The sequence below is a fragment of the Alligator sinensis genome, unplaced genomic scaffold (assembly GCF_000455745.1).
Source record: "Alligator sinensis unplaced genomic scaffold, ASM45574v1 scaffold1118_1, whole genome shotgun sequence".
Classification (NCBI taxonomy): Eukaryota; Metazoa; Chordata; order Crocodylia; family Alligatoridae; genus Alligator; species Alligator sinensis.
The window spans coordinates 784,053-804,082 of NW_005842070.1; the positions used below are offsets into that span (position 1 = coordinate 784,053).

Sequence of the window (20,030 nt, forward strand, 5' to 3'; positions counted from 1 at the left end):
TAAAAGAATTAAAGATATACTGGGCTACAAAGTTGGGGAGGGAGAGTGGGGGGAAATTGAGAGTGCAAGTCTTTAGCCTCGTGATTATGACACTCAGGTGTAGAGGGGAACTGCTTAGGCACAATTAAAGATTTATTGATAAAATACTGAAGTAATTATTCAAGCAAGGAGTAAAACCCAGGACACTCCCCTTCTGAGTGCCCTAGGCACTAGGCAATTGAGTCAGGCTGCCCTTGCTTCTCCCCTCTGGCCTAATGAGTCATGGACAGTAGAATAACTTCAGCCGGACAGCTGGAGAGTGTTCCCATATACAATAGTCTGCGATCTGTTGGCTAGCCAGGAAAGCAGATAACACATTCGTTTGAGGCACAGAAATGAGTTGAACCTAGGTCTCCCACACCATGACTCCTTTAGCCATTGATCTGATGGATACAAGGACAGTTCCTCCTCTCTAGATGAGTTTAATAAAAAGTGATGACTGCCCTGGGTGCAGTGCAACCCTGCAGGCATGCTACAGACATTTTCAGTGCATACCCACTAGATCTAAGGGGAGAAAAGTAGAAGATTCCTATTCAAAGGATCCTGATTGACTTGAGGAAAGGTACTGAGTTGTTGAGCCCTGGCAAAACTAAGATGTGTCTGAGCCTGCATAGAAGTAGACCCTGAGGAGCTTGAGGAATGTATGTCAGCGGAGGCACCGTCAGGGTCAGATGGCAACCAAATGAGGGTTTGTAGGATTGTGATTTAGGCACCTGCATTCCACCAATCTCCCAATTTAGGCATTCAAATCCTCTTTTTAATCTGGGCCTAGATGCTTGGAAGTTGTAAAGGACTATTCCAGGGTTAATTAAAGTACTGTTAGATAGTACTAAGGTATGGTGCTGTAAAAACTGTGGGATGGCTGTCCATCCTTCTTTATTCAAGCCATCATAAAAACAAGAGATGTACCTCTTGGGGCACCCTCAATAGGTAACAATATTTCTTTGATAATTTTAGCCCTTACAATTTTGATTATCAAACATAAATGGACACCTAAGGTGCAATTTTGTTTCATTAGTACAGTCAGCAATTGCCGCTGAGGATTTACCTTTTGTGGATAATTAGCTATAAAAAGTTGCTCACTGCTGCTGCAAGTGCAAAGAACACCCTGTAAAACATAGTGGAACTACATAAACAAATCTGTCATGGACCATGACATCCTGTCAGGCTGCTAAATGAAGGTAGAAAGCTGCAATCTTTCTTTATAAGGTTCTGCACTGACCATGATGACAGGCCACTTTTTTAACCCTGCATGTGCACCCTCCCTCTACTGAAGTGTCAGTTTATTGTGGGAGACGCTTTAACTACACAAGGCAGAGTAAAAGGGATTTCAAGATAAAAACCCTTCAATTATGCTGACACCTAAATGCTTAAACTAAGCTCAAATTTAGTATTTCATTGTCAGTTTGACTCAATTATTCTAGTTAAACAAATTTATGGACTCCATTAAGGTACATCTTGCCCTGCTTACAACCTGTTTCAGAGCAACATTAAAGAGGCAATAACCTTTTTTTCTTACTGGCGGCTATAAATGCTAAAAATATGCTATTACAACAGAAATATTACCTTTCCTTTGAGATAAACATTTTCTGTTTATAGAATATCTATGCATTCTTATCATGAAAGGGACCATTACATCCATGTAGTTTTCAAATACATATCTGCCTCGCATAATTACATCCTTTTGTCAGAGGTGCTATTGTACACAGTAAATTGTTCTGCTTTCAGGAAAAAGCAGAGACGATTAAAAAAGAAAAAGGGAAAGATAACACAGAGTAATGCAGGGAGATTTGAATAGGAATTGGCTACTTTATGTGATCAGAGCACTAAAATGAATCATAATGGAAACATTTCTTAGTTCTCAGCTATGTAAGAAATCTTAAAACCATTAGTAAGGTAGAATTAGAGAACAAAAATCCAACTGTACAAGGCCTGTGTTAATCTCTGTGGACATGTTATGTTTCTACAAAGGTTTGCCAATATGGTACTCCTCAAGCTCTAATTTGCTCCGTAAACTGTCTTTATTATAGATCTAAGACATACACTGTATGGTTTAGTTACTGTTTAGAGCAAAGTGTCTGAGAAAGATGGTAATGAACCAAACTATTTGCTAGGTAAATCTATACACCAGAAAAAAAGGAAAATAAAAGTAAGTCCTACAGCAAAGCTCTGTCACACTTGAAAAATGCTTGGGATGTTTATGATATGAGCATAGGGCACATTCACCAAACCAGAGAAAACCATGCATCTTGTCCATCTCAGTATCTTCATCTATGAATGCATGTAATACTTACCTACTTCAAAATAATGGTTGGGTGGCTTAACTGGTTCATATTTGTAAATCACTTTAAAGATGAAAAACATTTTCAAAATGCTAGGCATTATTACCATCATCACCAACAGCAACAACATAAATACAGAGATAAAAAAATATAAAATATCCTATTCCTGATTTCATCAGTCGTGGTAAAGTTGCAACTCATTACCGAATGTAGGTCTACTTTTCCATTAAAGGACAAGAACTAAGATGAAATGTTTCCAAACTACTAACACAGAGACCAATATTAAATAATAAAATACTTGATGATGATGGCAGAGATACAATTTATAGAGTCCTGTCTGATGGGAATGCAAAAATACTTCTTCATTTAACTCAGTCAAGAAGTGAGGCCTTCTATGGAGTAACAACAGAAATATTTATTTGTTAAAGTGGTCAACCTATTTTTTTTTTTGATATAATGGTGGAATGAGAGAAAATTAAAAAGTGGTCAATGATCACTGGCCAGAATGAAACTAAAATGTAGTTCACTCCTCAAGGAATACTAAGATATATCTGAAAAGTTCTTTAATCTATTTAAAAAAATTCAGAAATGTTTTATCATGGCATATAATATACCATTCACTTGAACCCAGACCTGTTTATGTTTTTTATGCCAATTTTTAAATTAACATCCCCCACTCCACACACACACACAAATTGCTCCATTAAAAAGCTCAAAGATGTTCTTTCCATCATGCACAAAGAATTAAACAGACATATTGGCCCTGAAAAAAATAAATTAAGTAAATCCTAATGACCCATTTGAAATGTATTCTGCATGCTACAGTGAACCAGCTACAGACGTGTCCCTGCTCCCATTAAGTTAATGACAAGACTTTCAATGACTTCAAATGTCTTTGCACCTTGCAGGATTGGGCCTAAACACTGACATAGGAGGAATGTAATGAACTAGAGCAGCCAATTAGTTATTTAAATGAAATGCAACAAAATATTTCAGAGGCAGGGTTACCCTGCTGCTCTGTAAAATCTTCTGTGAAATGGACTCCTCCTAGAAATGGGTCACTTATTCTCTCAGACAAGACAGCACTCTTTGAAAAAATTTTTAAAAAAATCAAAAGCTCTCATCCCTCTCACCAAATGATTTATTGCTGTCAGATCCTAATCTAATTTTAGGTGAGCTCATCTTTTTTTCTGCCCTGGAGCCATTTTAACTTCATATTACTCTCTTTCCAGAACCATGAGAGAATACAGACTCCCTTAGCCATTAAGGATGCTGTACTGACATTTTACTTTAGCTGTTTGCTGTAGAAGTCATCAATATTGCTCCGTTCATAAAGAGACCTTTTCTAAGAAAAATGAAAACAAATTGTTGGCATTAGATCAAACTCTGACCTCTGCAACGCAGTGTGAGAAAACTATAGATCCTCAATAGTTTGCCTGAGCTATGAAATCTTCTGAAGTCTTACTGGTAAACTTTCTTATTTTAATAAAACATTCTTTGAGCTCTCAAGATTTACAGTGTCTCCCTGTTCAATCCGCTGTATTAGTTCTTCTGCTGGTAGCCCCACGGCGTGGGCTCCCATGTGCCTATCTATACTGCAGCAATTCTCTCAGCAGCAGCACCAGCAGCAGCAGCTGCAGGTATTATAACTCTTCTGGGAAGCAATTTCAGAAATCATCTTTTCAACTATCTTTTCATTCATGTTTGCTTCCATTGCCCACTCTTCTACAACCTGAGCTTGCACTCGTTACTGCTGCCACTACTTTTCTGCGTGTCTTTAATTCAAATTGTCCTGGTTCTCAACAGCTCTTTCACAGTCTGCTCACATGCTATTCTTACTTGTACATTAGAAAGTAAATCTCCTGCTCTGCTGCAGGAAGCCTGCTTTTAGATTGGCGCTTCTAGGTAACCAACCCAGAATGGTTTTGGATTAAAGAGTTGTGTGTACATTCTTGAAATAGTTGAATGGGTATCCAGGGAAGTCTCCCACTCCCAGTTTGAGTGTCTGGTGGGCAGCTGTAAAATGAGTGAATTTATTTTGCTAGATTCCACCCAGCATCATTTATATCCATCAAACAAATTCTGAAGAGTTAGTGACTTCTAAATGCCATGGGAGGTGAAAGGACATGAAAAATCTGAATAATCAATTGAATCTGTACTCATTTATTTGCTGACTCTGAGCATAAGGGAAAATATGAGAAATATATATATAGTTAGTGGCAAAGAAAATCCCCAAGAAAAGCTTCTGTCACTGCCTACTTACTTCCTTTGAGGTATTTTAAGATATTTCAAAATGTAAGTTGATAGCAAGATACAGAGCCATATTGATTCAGGTTATATGACACAGGTAATGTTGAGATTTACCATCAGATGGCATGGACATCAGGGGAAATGAACTGGCTCAGTTATAGAAATCAAAAGAAAAAATATAGGTTTTTATTATACTCCCTGCTTCCCCAAGCAGAGAGGATTCTGCTCAGATGGATCATGCTGGAGTTCCAGGAGAGGGGATGGGCATAATGCCACACAGCAGCCTCCCTGCTACTGCAATCCCCTTTGACATCAGTGATCATAGGTTTAGACTGCCCAAGGGACTGTAGATAGAGGAAAAGGAGAGATACCAAGGAAGCAGTGAGGACTTCATGAGTTTCTATGGGACTTTGGGTTCCCAAGAATCAATTTGCAACAGTGCAATCAAGCCTATTGTTAGGATCCATCTAAAAGAGCCAAATCTGAAGGCAAGTCTTAGGAGCTGAGTTGTAGGTAAATGTTTTATGCAACCAATACAAAAATATTGAGCCACAGTTGCAGCATTAGTACAAAAGGTAACAATAATATTTCAAAGTGATGGTCAACTGAAGGAAGAAATTTTAGACTCAACTGAGAATTCTTTCAAACTCCTTCATCTATGGATACAGGAAAAGAAAGCAATCAGAAAAATATATGGAAAAATATGACTTTTCCCCCTCTGAAGTGGTAACCAAATATAATTTCTGTTATGCTACAGTATATCTTTACATTTGGAAATCAGATCTATAGGATCAGATAGTTGAGTTTCCTCTAAAAAAATTGCTGAGGAATTTCAAAACAGTCCTTGTGTACTTTATTTACCACAACTTTTACATTACTGATGGGCCATTTAACTGATAAGAGTAAATATGGTTTTATAACAACCCAGCAGACCCAGATAATTCCATGCAATTCAATTTGCACTTTGATTTGAAGACCTACTGTGTGTGAATAATATATATGGTACCAGACTGTAAGACAAGAGAAATTAGACAAGATAGATGGCCTTTGTGAAGTATTACATCTCCCTCTCGGTCACATGTTCATCCATAGTGAAGAAATCAGACATAGTCACCCACCATCCATGCCGACTAAAAACCAGTGCTAATTTTATTAGAATATAGGATGGCATTAAAACAAGTTATTGATCATTCAAATTAATTATAATGACGTTTGCAGTAACTTCAGTGACTTTGTTTCTGTGAATACCTCACAAAGTGTAACAAATATATCAGTAGTCATATTTTAGAGATTGGGATACTGGTTAAATGACCCCATAGGTCTTTTCCATCTCTCAGATCTGTGCTAGTCATTCATCTTAAAAAAAACTTAGCAGAGAACCTATATTTCCAGAAGCCGTAAAATTCGTAGGAAATTCCACCAAACCATATATAGTTCTGGAGCCCGATAAATAATGTATAGAGAAACAGAATGCTTCATCCTACTTGGCACATTTATAATTGTATATCCTGTAGGGAAACAATCCCTCCTACCATAGTTAATACTTGTTTGAGACAGGGCACAGGGGAGGTTTGTACCAGAGAAACAGACAATCAGTGATTTTTCAGAAGCTCCGTTTATTCATTAGGAATGCAATGAACCTCTCACCAGCACAAATAAATCAACACACATCAGTCCCACTCTGCCTGTCTCCCACTTAATCTGGTTTAATTACGGGTGACACGACACAGTAGGAAAAGAGACCGGTTCACTGTGAGACCTGCTACTCACTCTCTTACAGTGTAACGGCCCCCCTTCCAACTGCACATTACAAGAACCTAATCCAAGTGGGTACCATAGGTCACCTCTTTGCCTGCAGTGTTCTTGAAACCCAGCTCAAAAGAAGGATGGGAAATAGTGGAGTATTAGCAAGGTACTGCAATTCCACTGGTTGGTTTCCTATAACTGATATACTTTCAACTATGTAGAGCACAATACTCTGTGAACACTTCCACTGCTGGTTTCTTGTTTTAAAAATGTTTACAGAGCTCATAGGATGAAGGAAATTATTTGTAACATTTGGCTTTAAAATGAAATATGGAAGACCATACTACTTGCCCTACTTCAGGTCCACTGTTTAAAGTATTAATGCTGTGAGCACATGGCATATGCTGGTTACAAGATGACAGCGCTATAATGCGCTCACCTTTCCATCTTTGACTTCCTAGCACAAACTGTTGCAACATACTTAAAAATGCAAATTTCCAATTCTAGCATTTTGAAGCCCCAAAAAATATCATCAACAGATTCATCAGAAAAGGAACATGAACTACCAAAGAAAAGAATAACAGATGCAAATACCTGCTTGCTGTGCAGTCTGTGGTATTTGTTGACTCCGCTGTGCATTGTACTGAACTGAGGCAATGGGTCTGTACTGCTGAGTTGCTGAGGTAGCGTATTGACCAGATGGGTAATAATACACTGGCATCTGCAGAAAGCAAAAACATCAACTAACTAATTTCTTACAACAGAAATCATGGACATACCAAAAATACAGAGAGACATGTTTTACAGTAATCAAAAGAAAATTTGGCTTAGTATATTTTCAAACACCGCTGCTCAGTGTTAGCTTTCCCTTCTGTAATGTGATCATTGATGTCAGAGATTTCTCTGCACGTCCACTGACCGATAAGGCAAATGTGGTTAAGGCCACTGGCATGTAAACCCAGGTACTTATTTATAGCTGGGTTGATTGGGGTTGATCTCTGGTGCAAGCCCAGAATGAGGCGCAAGCTCAAACACTGGGGCAGCTTTTCAATGTCACCACTCTCTGGTTATCAGTGTATCAAGGATAGGATAACATTAGCTTGTATGATGGGAAAAAAAAAAAACCTAAATGAAAAGAGAAACACGTCAAAATGTTATTATTAAAAAATGGAATGTCTTGGTTCTCATCTAATTTAATGTCATACAAAAGCAAAAAGCACACCTTTTTAAAGAATTGTGTAGGCTACATGTAAAGTTGGGGAGCTGTGTAGCTTACTTGGGAGGGTGACTCGCTACAGACTGGAACAACCATGTTATTCCAGGTCAATCTTAAATGAGGGTGGTGGGTTTTTGTGTATTGTTTCCACTTCTACCCTGGCCCTGAGACCCACCCAGCCTTCTATCCAATGAGTACCAGGAGCTACCTGGGGATAAAGACAGCTGGAGTATGGTTTTGATCACATCACCTTCTTCCCATGCCATGGTTAAAGGAACAGTGGAGCCCTGCATCCAGTGTGCTTCAATGACCTGTAAACAGGCTACTTCTACATGTAAAACTTACACCCATTTGGTGGAGGCCAAGGGTTACAGAATTACCAGCTTCCTAAAGTATAAATGGAGACTCTCTGCAGTAAAATGAAATACATTCTAGGAAAATGGGAAGCTGGGAGTCAAAATGTCCGCGTTTTATGTGAGAGAGAGACAAAGCATATTTGCACTCAAGGAACAGTCTCTATTGCTAATTTATCACCACTCTTTAACGAGTAAGTTTTCAGTTGCATGAATCTCTCCATTTAAAGATACTAAGATATTTGAAATGAATATATTGTCGACCAAACAGAGATTCATAGTTTTCTTTTTGTAATTCCCTGTAGTAGGTACTGAGTCAGCCATTTTTTTCTAGCTGCTATTTTCCTTTCTTTTCTTAAAGACTGAACCACCTCACCCACACAGATGAAAATGCAAGTCTGAGAGCAATTGAATACAGTGACTTTTCCTCCATACACTATATCATCATTACAGAAGCATTTGAGCTTAAACAGTTTGAGATGACCCTTAGTAAGTTCCACAACACTCAAAATATCCATTTTCAGCTGAAGTGACTGCAGTTACCTGGTAGACTTTGGGAGGATAGAATATAAAATATACACAGGAATACCAGTTCAAGATCTTTGAAGGAACTTTCCTGGTTGCTTTTGTATGATCTGCAATGTAGGTGTGTAGTTGAAAAATTACTGTGATTCTTTTGTTTTGGAAATAATACTTAGTTTATTTAGAGGGACACACAAAGCTTTGCATTTTTTTTACAGTAACAACGAAATACAGGCTAGACTTTATTCAGACTGAGTGGTACTTTACTCCCTGAGCAGTCCTTCTTGAGTTCACTGGACTACTTTTAAGGTAAAGTATTACTGGTTGAGAGTAAGGGTAATAGAATCTGTCCATAAGAGCTTGAAATGTTACAGCAGTCAACACAATTCCTTAAAAATCAGGATACAATCTTAGATAAAAAGCTCTTTATCGCTACAGAACTATTAAGTGAAAAAGTGCTAAGTTGCAGAGATATATAGTACCATGCTGGCAGATGAAAATGTGATTGAAAGCATCTAATGAAACCTATCTAGCTCATACTTATTTTAAAGTATGCTAACACTTCTTGATAATATTTTTTACAACTCTGGAGAAAAGCTATCACAGTATGTTTTACAGTGGACAAATCTTCACAAAATGAGGTTAACTGCCAGAGAAAGAACAGGAATAACTACAAAGAGGAAGGTGAGGGCAGAACACAGTTTTAGGAAGATAAGACAAGGACAGAAAAATGGGGAGAGGATAGAAGTGATAACTAAGAAGAAAGAAGAGCCAGGATCAGCAAAACTGGAGTGAGAGAAGTAGATGAAGGGAGAACTCTAGGCAGACTTTGCAGGATCGGATATCACATCTTTGTCTGCCCTTCAAGGATTTTCAATCAGTGCAAGTATCCATTGCTTTGTTTGCTCAGGTACAGTTTCTCCAAGTCATTCAAATGAAAGTAAACTCTGAGGCTGTGTCCACATGAGCACAGATGTGCAACTGCAGCAGCACAAATAGTAGCGGCACAAATTTGTGCCACTGCTCTCTGCCGTAGTTCGCACCTCTGCTCATGTGCTTTGCAGCAGGACACGTTGTCCCACTGCTCCATGTGCTGCAGGGAGGACTGGCTGGGGCAGGCAGTGGGGGGTACCTCACTATGGGGTTAGCAGGTACCCCAGGGCTGCCTGCTGCCCCATCTCAAGGCACACTGTGCCCCAGCCAGCTGCTTAGTGGCTGGTTGGAGTGCAGGATGCCGCAGCATGGGGGCTCCACAGTGTGCGGAGACAGGGGAGCAGGCAGCCAAGGGCTGTCTCCACATTTGTCCCAGCAAACGTCACTTGATGTGCTTCGCACCACTTTTTTAAACTTTTTTTTTCTTTTCTTTTTTGCTACCAGAAAACCCCAGTAGCAAATATTGCCCTGATGCTGCAAATTAGCAGTGCTATGCATGATTTAACATGCAAGGCATGCAGTTTGTAGCACCATAAAGAGGATTGCAGCGCCACAAACCGCACGTGCCTGCACATCTGGATCTGGCCAGAGTGCTTTAATTAGAAAATGTTTTCAGTTGTTCCATCTCTGTATAATAAAGAGAAACTATAGCCTGTCTCTGAACTACCTACCTATCTTTATCTCCAAAGAGCACAACACTAGTAAAGGCCATTATATAAAACTACAGAATGATGGTGGTCAGAGAAGAATCATCACATGTAAAAAAAGTTTGCATAATTGATTGGAGTCAAAGATTTCAGTTTAAATGATTTGGATTTACTACAGCATGGTAAATTTAGTGAGGTAAAAGAGACCATATTACAAAAACAGCTGTCCATTTAGGGATATTCAGGAAAGTTATTAGGGAATCAACTGAAAGTGTAAAGTTGATGTATATGAATTTAAGTGTGGTGAGTCTAAGTGAAATCCTCATTCAGGAGCAAAGGTGCCTTAGCTCACTGTAGTTTAAGCATTTTTTTAAAGCTTTAATTGAATTGATCTTTCTAAACTTTCCTGTCTCTCTCTGCAGACAAGCCACTTAGGCATTAAAAAGTAGAGAATAATATGGGCTGATGCTTGCCATTATTCATGGCAAGGAGAGTGTGTAGGTATTAAATTAAAATGAAGCCAAAACAATTTAGGTTTTGAAATGAAATTTGTAGTTGTATTTGTTCAGCTTAGGTCATAACTGCTATAGCATTTAGCACATAAATAACAATTTACACTTTCAAAGTAATGTGTAAATATGCACTAAGTGGAAAAAGCACATAAAACAGACTGAGATTTTATCTACAGTTAGCCAGAGGGATTTTTTTAATGCAGTGGAACTGAATACATTTATTATGTACTCTATTTAGTGGCTTATCAGTGCAGCTATCTATCAGTTTGAAAAATGTTGTTAGTGGTATGGAATATTAGGTGGAAAATCATTTAATTTAGGGAGATTAATGGATGAATTTGGTGGTAATCAGGCATGCATGACTTGCTAAGAATAGATATTTTTGTTAAAAGACTAGACATAAAAAATGGCTTGATGTAGAATATAGAGATGGGTTAAAGTAGGCTCAATGATTTAGTGATCTTGTCAGGCATATTTTAATTTGTCTTCAGTACAGCTCTCCTTCAGCTTACAGACATACTTCCCTGACCCAAATGGAGAGTTATCCACTACGGTAGTACTTTAGTGAATAATGGCGTTCACAGAATCACGGATACCACTTGTTTTCCCTATAGTGTTTTCTTTAGCTTCTTTAGCGTTATCCTAAATTGCTCCAGAACTGGGCATTACATTGCAGAGACACATGGGCCATTATTATAATTGCTGTTATTATTATTCCCATTTTATGTGATATCCATCTCTACAGTGGGAAATAACAGTCTGAGAATCGCAATAGCTATTTAGCTCCATTCATCTGTAGTTCACTATTTTATCATCACCCAGGATCTTTCTCAGACTACCTCAAAGATAGCCTTCCCCAAATTTGAAGAGATGCTGTTTATTTCTTCATTCTACAGAGAATAAATGATATAACACTCACTTATTACTTTTATGACTATCTTCTATCACTCTCTGTATCAATTAACAACTTGATTCTGTTCTCATGCAAGTTCTCATACCGTCCTCCACATCTTGTCAACAATTTTGGTCAGGGTTGATTTTACAACTCCATCTAGACTGATAATAAAATCAGTTGCAATGCTTCCACTGAGGATGAACCAAAAATGAATATATACATTCTCTCAAGAAATCTGTGCAACTCTCATTATCACTAATGACAGTTACTTTAAAAAAAAAGTCAGTCTGCAGGATCTGCACTGAGCTAGTAAGATTTTCTGAAACTCATATTCTTCCCAGTCACTGCATTGTCTTGACTAGGTCTTGATTTAGAAATTTAGAGGATACTCCCATGTTAAGGGCAGAACAATAGTGATCCATGTCAGTGTCCTTTGTGTGGGATGATAAGAGGTGTACATGAAAACTTGTGCTTGCCTGAAGAGTTCCCACTTCTAGGTTACCCCTTGGCTTCCCTGACAGTACTGATCCTATAGGAAGCATGGTATGAGCAAACTTTTTAGTTTCTGGTGATCACCTTTCAAGGAACTTCCACAGCAAAGAAAACCAACTTAAATTAGACTCCCCACTAACCTGCAGAGAGGATCCATGAGTGTGTGGAGCAATACCATCACCTAAACCTTATGTCCTCTTCAACCGTTAATCTTATACTCCTACTTCTATGAGGGATGATGTTGTGGAGGCAGGAGCACATTCCCTTCACTCGCTGCCAAAATGATGCCAGCAGAAGAGATGATTATGCCTTTAGTGAGGGGCAAGAGAGAGGTACTACTGACATACTCACTAAACATGTCAATCTAGTCCTTTACTGGGATGCTTGTGCAAGAACTAAAGAATGGCAGTCAGCACTGAAAAGAAAGCACTGAATGGATAGACAAGCTATTTTTTGTGATATGGAAAGAAAAGTAGGAATTTGTCACTAGTAAGGTGAAAAGCAAAGGCAAATCATTACACACAGCTCTTACCAAATGGCCTGTTTCTCACAGGATGGCACAAAAGTGAAAGGCTGGACATAATTGTTTTTGGGTTACTAAATAATAAGTCTGTTTTTAGACTGAGAATATACAGTGAGGAAGGAGTAAGAATAAGTGTTTCCCCTCTTAGACATCTCTATTTAAAATCTGTCTCTTCCTACTTTGATGCAGAGTGGGAATGGGGGCCTTGGAAAGCAGCAGTAAAGCTAGCTTTAATGAAATTTTAATATATCATTTAATATTTTAGTGCAAGAGATCTTTAGGCTTGAAGGTTTAGACAGCTTATTTCTTTCACCAGATAGACATTTGCACTTGCTGGACCTGCTCCCAAATTTTCATTGCCTTCCTATATTCCAATGGCATTTATGATACCAGAGCTAATCTTCTAGAAATCCAGCCACCACTGCATTTACAGGAACTAATCAGCCATTCAGAGTCAAACCTCTGTTTTACTTATATAAATTCAATAGCAAGTGCTACAATTTAAAAGTGCTTTTACATTGATTGCATTGCATTGATTATTGCATCATCATGCTTTGTATGCATACACATCTTTAACTGCTTGTTTAGTTTTTCTCTCTCTCTCTTTCCTTCTATACCGGAAGAACAAATATTTTCTCCCTAGATCACCAATTCACATCTTAAAAATTCTTGAAGAAATGACTTCATAGAATAGACAATAATAGCTAGGAAGGCACCGCATGCATATGGTAGGGAAGCAAAATGGGACAAATCCTGACCCAGGTAATTTGTGCCGCAGAGGCCTTCAGGCAGTCCAGGCAGATGCCAGGGTTGTAGAAGGATAGTGAGGGGTGAAGGAGGAGATTCTTTCAGCAACAACTGTTATAAAGATTTCAATATTTGGTATTTCCCGAAAAGCAAAATGTGCAGTGCTCCCTTCCCTCTCAAAGTGGCTTGAGGGTTTGGTATTTTGGGGTGAGGATGGGATCCCCTGAAGGAGTGACAAACTAAAGATATTGAATGTTCAGAGGGGTCTAACGGCTGCTTAGAAGGCTGACTGCACTGAAACATAACTGCTTGCCATCCCAACGACCCAAGGTAAAGTGAGAAGTGAAGACACAGTACAGGGACTGAGACTGATGCAAGCAAAATAGATAGCTTTCTCCTGTCTTTTTTGACCATGTCAAGTCTGTAGGGGATTAGCACGTCTTCAGAACTGGGGAAGAGAAAATTGGAAGAGGGGGAAAAAATCCAGAGAGGAACCGTTGCTGGTGCTTTTGCTATCTGCCCTCTTCTCAACCTCTAGGAGAAGTGAGCAAAACTTTGTGAGCCAAGAACATCTTCCTCACATATTCTCCACAATTCTTAATACATTTGGATTAAAGAGGAGCTCAACAATGCAGTATGGGTTCACAAACCCAACACACTAGGCTCCAAACACCCAACAAAGGGACAACAGTAAAGAATGCTTAGGCTCACCATGGGAACTGGAGAGAAGTGGCATGGCAGAAAGGCAGATGCACCGTGGAAAATGCTGCACTTTGTTTGGACTGGATCTGGATGAATCCATCACTGATTATGCGGTATTATATAACATTTTACACTTGTTATTTAACTGTATCTTTCAGTGCCCTAGTGAGGTAAGTGCTAGCACCTCCAAGTCATTTGCAGGGAAGGTAAAGCTCAGAAGTTTAATGACAAGCACAACACCAGACAGCAAGTCAAATCAAAAACAGAATTAGAACTCGGGTCTCCTGACACAAAATCCTGAGGTTAATTTATAAGAATGAAGCATCCTGATCCTTCTACTATTTGTGCTCAGCTCCAGGAACTTTGAAATACCAGTAATGACTTTTATCACTGGTGAAATAAAAAAAAGCTTTATAATGGTCACAGCCACCATACATATCAAGAGGGAGTAAGTAGTATTATCCCTATTTCACATATTCAGAAATTCAGGATTAGAAAGGTCAAGTGACTTGCTGGGGAGCACACTGTGGTCTAGTAGAGATGACACAAGCTTTTTTGACATGAGAAATGTTGTCTGATCCTGGTTCTTAAATGGATTCACTGCATAGCTCTGAAGCATATCACTTAGGTTCTCTGAGGTTCAATTTATAGAAGAGAAATGCTCCTATTTGTCTGGCTCATTTCAAGTGTTGTGAAGTTTGATTAAACAATGCCTGGAAATGTTAAGGAAAGCAGGTGATAAATAAAGGAAGAGAAGACTGGACAGTTTGGAATGTGGTTCTTTGTCATTTAGATGATGTACTTGGGAGAGTAAATAAGGTGTAGAAGGAGAAAAAAGGCATTACAATTTTTATGGAATTTATTTTAAAATTCAAAAGCCTCCATTTTGGCATTTGACAAATCTTGGCACTTGTAAATTATCACTTTTCATGCTTTCTATAAAAACAATCATTTACAAGTCCCTTTTGCAGAGATACTGCTATCTGAAAAGAAGCTAATTCTGTGTGAGGAGAGCAAACTTGTATTTTGCCTAGCTCTAATATTTTTTACAAGCTTTCTGCTCAGAAAAATTACTTACATTATATCAAGATTTACAAACATGTGCCAGCCATTGTATTTGATCCGGCATAAACAGTGCCTACCTTCTAATTTTCTTTACAATTAATTAGTAAAATAATGAGGCACTGGTTTTTCTAGGCTACTAAAAACATTTTAACAGTCCAGAATCTTTATTATTACAACAATGCAGAGACACAACAACAGAGACAATTATAGATATATTATCAATAAGTAATTCGAGCAGAAATAAAACTGCAGGTTAAATCATGTAACGGATTTTAAAAGAATTTTTTTTTAACACTTGCATTTCTACAGGATAAAATGAAAATAAATTTAAAAAGCAATTAATGGCATTTCTACACTTTAAGCAGCACTGTTAAATGCAGCTCACTATAGTTGGAAATATGACTTTAAAATGTATACCATGAAAATTGGCAAGAAAATCACCTGTGCATTTTGTTTCATGACAGTAATCACTTTCAATATTCTGTGAGGATACCCAGGAGACATCCCAGGATGTTTGGTCATGAACAGTAAAACTTAATCAGTGTTCAGGAAGACAGTAAAAATTACTGATCTGCAACATCTCACATGTTCAAGTCAATTAAATATGATTAATGGCTATCCGAGCTAGTGTGTGTGTCACTCAGTGTGCACACACACAGAGGAAAAAGGGGACTAGCAATAATTGTGCAACCTCCGCCTTCATATTCATGTGCAGATGCATCCTGGAGCACAAACATATGGTGGGGAGGGTAACAGGGAAGGAGGAGGGGAGGAGCTGTTATAATCCAGGAAACAGTAGAAATGATATAAACTTCCCGTTGCTTATGACTCTGATACGCTTTAAATGTGATTTACTTGAGAAAATATTCTCCAGTTATACAAGCTTCTGTTCTTCATGTTCCCTTCAGGGTATTATAGAAAGGTCCTTGCCTTTGATATGAGGTGCCAAATTGCTAGCAGAGAGAGAAAAATCCTACTTACCTGAGCAGGCGGTGGCTGTTGTACATAGCCCTGTGGTGGTGGTGGAGGCTGCAGTACTTGCTGAGATACTGGTGGACCTGAACTTGTAAATCCTCCTGGGGGAAGCTGCTGACCTGGAGAAGCCATGATGTAACCAGTCTGCTGAGCAGACTGCTGTATAATAGGCGATGGGTAGACAGGACCTGAAGGCGACTCGGGGTTGTCTCCTGATGACTGACGACTTAAGCTCATCTGGTTAAACTGTGTTGTCATGTCATCTCGCTGTGGGGCAAAAGTCAGTGGAAAATGATAAACTCTGCAGTAGCTCTCTGCAGTAGACATTTGAAAAACAAAAAGCCAGATTCAAATACGTTCACAAGACGCAAGAGAAATTCACAGACTAAATAACTCAGGGTAATCCACAACAAGAAGAAAGAATTTTAAAAAATGCACATATGCTGCCAACCTTTTGACAAATGCTTCTAGACCATAAGATAAACTATTCCATGTGATAAAAAAGCAACTTCTTATTGTTTAGAATCCTTTGACGTTCCCTTTATCTCTAAAGGCTAGTGAGCTTCACAGTTTCCAAATTCAGATGTTTTAAACATAAAGGGCATGAAACCTACTTTACAAGCATGGGTCAGTCACCTGCAGAGAATCCCTTAAGCAAAACACTCTACAAAGCATAGCAAGGATTTACCAAATGTTCCAAGAGAAATTCAGTGAGATTTAAATAGGTGCCTCACTACCTTTAGATACTTTTGAAAACCTTAGCCCATATATTTAATACAGTATTAGACAAAAATAGTTATGCCTCCAGCTACTATTGAAAGATGTTTTATGCAGGTGATGAGATGTGCATTTTAGTGGTTTAGGAGACAAAATCCAGCTGGGGCAGGGACCAGTATACCAAAGTGAACATATAAAATATGACCCCAAATTAAGTCAATGGAAATGAAGTCATTAGAGCCAAGCTTCATCCACAATCCATATACAGGTCTAGACCTCAGTCTCACAAAGAGATCTGAGTGGGTATTTATGTCTGTCCAGGGTCCTAATGTTTTCAAGAAGACTCTACTATTGTCCTTATATCTTCACATGTCTCTGTCTGCACATGTAGGTCCATTTGTCTTAATACATGCTTGTATTCCAGATGTAACTATCCAGAAAGAACCTCCATTCAAACACCACATTCTCTCTAGAAATACAACTATACTATAGGTACATAAACATGAAAATTTGTCCCTTTGCTCATTTCACTTTGACCAAAAGAGACAAACACACTGAATTCAGATATTGATATATATTCATATTAATTTTAAATGGATTAATTTCATTGTGTTAATTTTACTATTGTGTCACTTCCCAAAAATAGTCAACATATTTATTGGCAGGGATTTTGGGGAAAAAAAAGTGAGTTTAAATGAATACATACAGACTATTTCTAAAAAGTCAATTTCTAAATGTGCAGTTGAGCCAGAAATCTCATAAGAACATATGAAATGTCATACTAGGTCAGACATCTAGCCCAGTCTCTGACAGTGGCAGCTGTGGATGTTTTAAAGGAGAGCGTACGCACAGAACATGACTAGTGTAATCCAATCCCTGTCTCACTCTCCCTGGCATCAACCATTGTTGGTTTAACGGTGCCAGAGGACACACCCCTGACTGTTTTGTTTATTAGCTATTAATGGATCTATCACACACAAATCTGCCTAGGCTCTTTTTGAACCTAGCTATCCTATCTGCCTGCACAACCTCCTGTGGTTATGAGTTTTAGAAATTAACTATGCACTAAATGAAAAGTACTTTCATTTGTTAGTTTTAAACCCATCTCCTGCTAATTTCAGTGGATGCCCCCTAGTCTTTGTATTCTGGGACATGGTGAATAACAGTTCCCTGTTCACTTTGCCCACACTCTTCATGGTTTTATCGACCTCCATCATATCCCCTCAGGCTTCTCCTTTCCAAACTGAAACATCCTGGCTTTTTTAGTTTCTCCTGGTATGGCAGGAGCAATATGGCTCTGACCAACTTGACTGTCATTCTCTCTACCTGGGGGGGAAGGGAGAGGCTACACATTCAAATTAAAGCTGGATAGAAACCAGCTATACAGTTGTTACACATTTTCAAGCACTAACTTTATAGCTGGTTGGCTCTCATTATAGCTGGATAGTAATTTTTATTCCGTAATAATTTATTTGCATATGTGGTCAGTCTACATTTATTGTGCAAATGACCAGTTAATTGTGTAATAATTATTTTGAACTTGTGGTCAGTCTTACTTTGCACATGTAGCTAGTCTAAATGTATTGTGCAATTAACCAGTTAACTGTGTAATATATGTAACATGTAGCTGGGGCATAATTCTACTACATCCTTTTTGAGACACAGAGACCAGAGCTGAACTCATTACTCCAGATGTGGACACATCATGCTTAAAGTTTAAATCTATATTCTCTTTGTGAACAAAACACCATGAACCAACATTTTTCAAAACTCTGGGCCAGATCCTCAGCTTGTGCAAATTGTGTAGTCCCTTTCAAGTTAATGCTAGCCTAAAGACAGGTACCTAGGTAAGTTGCCTGATTTCCAAAAATGCTAAGCATTCATAGCTTCCATTCACGTGATTGGAAATCATTGAGAACAAGGGCATAGATCATAAGTTCCTTGGGGAAGAGACTGTCTTTTTGTTTGTGATTGCACAAATGGGGTCCTAATCCATGATGAGGGCTAGTAGTCCCTACAATAATACAAATTAATAACAACACATCTAAGGAAAATGCACAAGAATTCACAATGAAAGTGAAATTTAGTTAATAAATTAACCATTTGGCTTTGCATGACAACAGTTTTAGTTTCTAGGATACAGGGCTTGAAAGAATATGCCACTCTTGGATCCATTAAATGCAGAGCCTTTCTTCTAAATGTTGGTAGTTCTATTTTGGCTCAAAAGGCACCTTCTAGGGGTGCACCGATAGAGATAATTGGGGCTGATACTGATAGCCGATTTTAAGGAGGCATATTGACTGATACCGATCCAATTTCTGATACCAGCCCAGCAGCTTGGAGAACTGAGTGCAGCTGGTAAGTCTGGTGTGGTGGAAGGGGAGAGGGGGAAGGAAGGGGCATAGTGGGGGGCAGACCAAGGCCCCTGCAGTGAGGGAGGAGTGGGGCCGGAGCAGGAGCTGGGGCAAGCACTGTCCAGCCGGGGCAAGGCGGGTGTGGGATGGAGCTGTGGCTCATCTGGGAGGTGCAGTGGGGAGGGAGGGAGGAAGCTCCCATTGCTGTACACCACTTGTTTGGGAGCTGCTGGTCTTGCGTTCACCTGCTCGTCTGGCGGCTTTGCCGCTGCTCCTGCTGCTTATCCGGGATGGTATGGAGAGAGGGCATGTGCCCCCGGATCCGCACAGGGAGGGATGGGGCAGGCCAGGAAGAGCCCTGCGCAGGCCCAGCTCCAGCGCGCCCTGCCCCGCGTAGATCTGGGGGCACACGCTCCCCCATGCCCTCCCAGGCAAGTTGCAGGAGCAGCGGCAGGAGCCACCAGATGAACAGCTCCTGGACGAGCAGTGCACAGCAGTGGGAGCTGATTCCCTCCCCCTGCACCCCCCAGATGAGCCACGGTTACATCCCATGTCCACCCTGACTTGGCTGGGCAGTGCTTGCCCCAGCCCCTGTCCCACTCCTCCCTCACCACGGGGACCTTGATCTGCCCCCCAAGCCTCTTCTCTCCCCCCTCCCCTTCAACCACACCACACTTACCAGCTGTACTCAGCTCTTCAACCTGCCAGGCTGTTCTCCTTGCTGCCTACGTGCTGCGCTGCACACACACGGGTATTTATTAGTCAAATGATCAGCCACAGCAGGTTGATTTCCGATACGATCAATTTTCTTTATATCAGTACCGATACGATACTGGACCGATGTATCGGTGCACCTCTAGCATCTTCAGTTCTGTTTGCATATTATAGTATGGTGTGGCAACATCTGTAGCTTGAGGGCATCAGTCGCAAATAAGAATTCCAGAGGAAGACAGAACCCAAAAGAAAAGTCCTGTACTGCCTATTAAGATACCAGCGTCATTCTACAGTAACAAAATATTAGCCCGTTAAGCACCATGCCAGATTCTCCAGAGGGTTACTG

General features: G+C 39.5%; 1 protein-coding gene across 21 annotated transcripts in view; it reads right to left on the minus strand.

The window, feature by feature from the left end:
• ARPP21 (cAMP regulated phosphoprotein 21) overlaps positions 1–20,030 on the minus strand; it is a 276,847-nt gene that overhangs the window by 48,083 nt on the left and 208,734 nt on the right. For 20 of the 21 annotated variants that reach the window (XM_025204112.1, XM_025204113.1, XM_025204114.1 and 17 more), the window contains 2 exons: positions 15,906–16,166; positions 6,912–7,038 (listed from right to left, as the gene is read on the minus strand). In XM_025204112.1, the coding sequence (XP_025059897.1) occupies positions 6,912–7,038; positions 15,906–16,166 (388 nt within the window). Of the gene's footprint in view, positions 1–5,198; positions 5,228–6,911; positions 7,039–15,905; positions 16,167–20,030 lie in introns of those variants that run through there. The other variant, XM_025204129.1, reaches the window with a different exon arrangement.